This window comes from Hipposideros armiger, unplaced genomic scaffold (assembly GCF_001890085.2).
Source record: "Hipposideros armiger isolate ML-2016 unplaced genomic scaffold, ASM189008v1 scaffold_233, whole genome shotgun sequence".
NCBI classification, from domain to species: domain Eukaryota; kingdom Metazoa; phylum Chordata; class Mammalia; order Chiroptera; family Hipposideridae; genus Hipposideros; species Hipposideros armiger.
The window spans coordinates 2,398,016-2,400,656 of NW_017731583.1; the positions used below are offsets into that span (position 1 = coordinate 2,398,016).

Below are 2,641 nucleotides of genomic sequence, written 5' to 3' on the forward strand. Positions count from 1 at the left end.
TTTAGGAAAAAACATTGGTATTTGTTTACATTTTTTAAATTTCATAAAATACCTTGTCCTGCCCATTTGTGTCAGGGAAAATTCAGATTTAACTGAAATTTAGATTTATAAGACAGCTCTTTGGAGTCAGCTCTGTTTGTCATTAGCTTAAGTTAAATGGTTCACAATTATGTCTTATTGTTTCTTCCCTTTGTTGGATCAGGAAAAAATTTTGAGTATGATGATGGTGGTGAAGAAAAATGTAATGAAAAATCATGAATATACAGTAAGATAAAAGAAAGCTAACAGAAAATTTTAGTTTAAATATTTTGAGTTAAATGACCTCAAATGAAACAAATTTATCCCAATTCATTATTGATTTATAAATCAGCTGCTTTATAAAAATATCCAATAAATAATGTGCAAGAGAGTATGATACACAGGATGAGGTTATACAAAAAAAAATTATTGCAAAAGTGGTTTACTTTCATAATAAGCCTATGATATGGTTTAATCTATTACCATTTGCTTGTACTTACAATAAAAATAAACAAATTTTGAATAAATGGAAAGATACATTATGCACTAGGACTGAATTGTGAAATGTGAGTTGAGTTAAATAAAACATATTTGGTATGTAAATATATAGATATGTTAAATTACCATGTCTTTTTTGTTGAGTTAAATCTGAGTATTATCTAAATAAAAGCAAGAGATTGAAAAATATTAAATCACTAACCATTTTGAAACCATTTTTTCATTTCAGTCTAGAATTATTACTCTTCATATGTATCTTTTGATCTCTGTGCATACTTGTGAGGTATTGAAAACAAAAAATTCTTAGCTTTGGAGATAGCTTCCCTCATTGACAATTGAGTAGAATATAACCATCATCATTTCCACATAAATGAGTTTCTTGAACAAAACAAAAACCATGTTGTGTTTTCAAATTTAATATTTTATTGGAAGGTGAACAGATAACATGATCAGTTATAAAAGGAAAAGTAGAGGATATTCTAGGATTATGATGGAGATACAGTCATATGGAAAAATTATCCATAATTCTGAGATGCGAAATACTTTTGTGCAAATAACTTCAGCATGATCTTGGTTGTCCAAATATTGAGCTCACATCTGGGAAGTTCCTGATAAGTTCAGAAGTTGAGCTCCTGGGGCAGTAGTTTAGTAGAAGTGGGAGAATCCATATCCTCCATAGCATGACGGACGGCAGCAGCCATAGCCGTAGCCTCCATAGCCACAGCCATAGCCCAGTCTGCGGAAGCTGCCACATCCACAGCCATAGCCATAGCCCAGGCCACCGAAGCCTCCGTAGCCATAGCCCAGGCCTCCATAGTAGCTGCCGTAGTAGCTCATGGTGTCAGTGGCGGTGATGTGGTTTGCTGTTCAAGGCAAGATCCTGAGCGTGAATGTCAGTCAGCCTCTGTACTGGTATACTTATATACTCTCTTCAGATCATATGATAAAACACATGTCACCTATTTTTGTTTTGCATCATTCCATGCGTTACCCCTAGTTGACACAATCGTAACATCAGTGGTGACCCCCCTGCTCATTAAAGTGTTTGAGTTGCATTGTTGACTAGTCATGATGCCTCTTAAACATACTGCATCTCTTTTACGAGAAGAAATTTCTGTATCTTCAAAATGTGAACATATCAGACTAATAAAAAATTTTCATAGCCAAGTAGTATATTACATAACACATTTGATAGTGTTGTGTATTTTAATATTATTGCTTCATCCCTGGCTTTCCATAAATTATTATTCTTCGCTTACCGTTAAATGAAAGAAACTGGTCAAATCAAGCCTACAATTTATCATATGCTTTCAAAGGCATCTAATACTTCACGGTGAAGTCTCTTTTCAAAGCTAAAGAATTTTTTGAAAATCTGTAAGCATCAGCTCACCTGCTGTGAAAAGTAGAATAGAACTTCAGAAAATAAAAAAAAAGTTGAAATAGAGCCATCCTTTTTCTATTATTTTATATCACTAGCTATCACAAACAACATTCTTTTCTTTTTGTTGCATACTAATTTGGAAAATAAAAAATATTTGGATTGATAACATTGGGTAATATTGTTCAAATATCAAAGGCAAATTACAGTAATAAAAAATCTACTTTATAAGCAGCCTTAAAAACTCTTCAATATTATTTTTTCACATCCTGACTCCCTTTCTCGAATATCACCTGTTCAAAGTGCTACCAAAAATAGAGATTACATCTGCTTCCCTGTCATTATAGATACCATTTCCTCCCTTTCCTCTAATCCATATTTCTGCCCTCTTATTTAATCTATTTTTAAATATCACTTTGTGTCAGTTCCAATACCCATTAGGATTGGGACTAGGTGAAATAGGAAAATATATACAATTTCTCTTTTGATCCCATACATTTTTATCCAATCCTTACTTAAAGTCTTCCATACATATCTTCACTATTACCACAATATTTTTGCCTTTGTATTCTCTCTGATCACTGTGAGTTCAATTTTTATTCCTTTCAGAAAACAGTTATCTAGCCTCTACTAATATGTTAAATATTTATTAAGATCTTTGATGTTGAGAATATACGCCATCTCCAAAACCCAGGAAAATTTCATAAGAGATTGTTAACATTGAAAATATCTTCAGAATCTCAAAAA

General features: G+C 32.4%; 1 protein-coding gene across 1 annotated transcript; it reads right to left on the reverse strand.

The window, feature by feature from the left end:
• Positions 1-1,161: 1,161 nt before the first annotated feature.
• Positions 1,162-1,353, reverse strand: LOC109389439 (keratin-associated protein 19-8-like). Its single transcript, XM_019654947.1, has one exon. The coding sequence runs from the start codon at positions 1,351-1,353 to the stop codon at positions 1,162-1,164; it is 192 nt and encodes a 63-aa protein (XP_019510492.1).
• Between the last annotated feature and the right edge of the window lie 1,288 nt (positions 1,354-2,641).

Bases quoted from the DNA above. Each gene is read 5' to 3' on its own strand.
- LOC109389439 (XM_019654947.1), bottom strand. From the start codon at position 1,353: ATGAGCTACTACGGCAGCTACTATGGAGGCCTGGGCTATGGCTACGGA.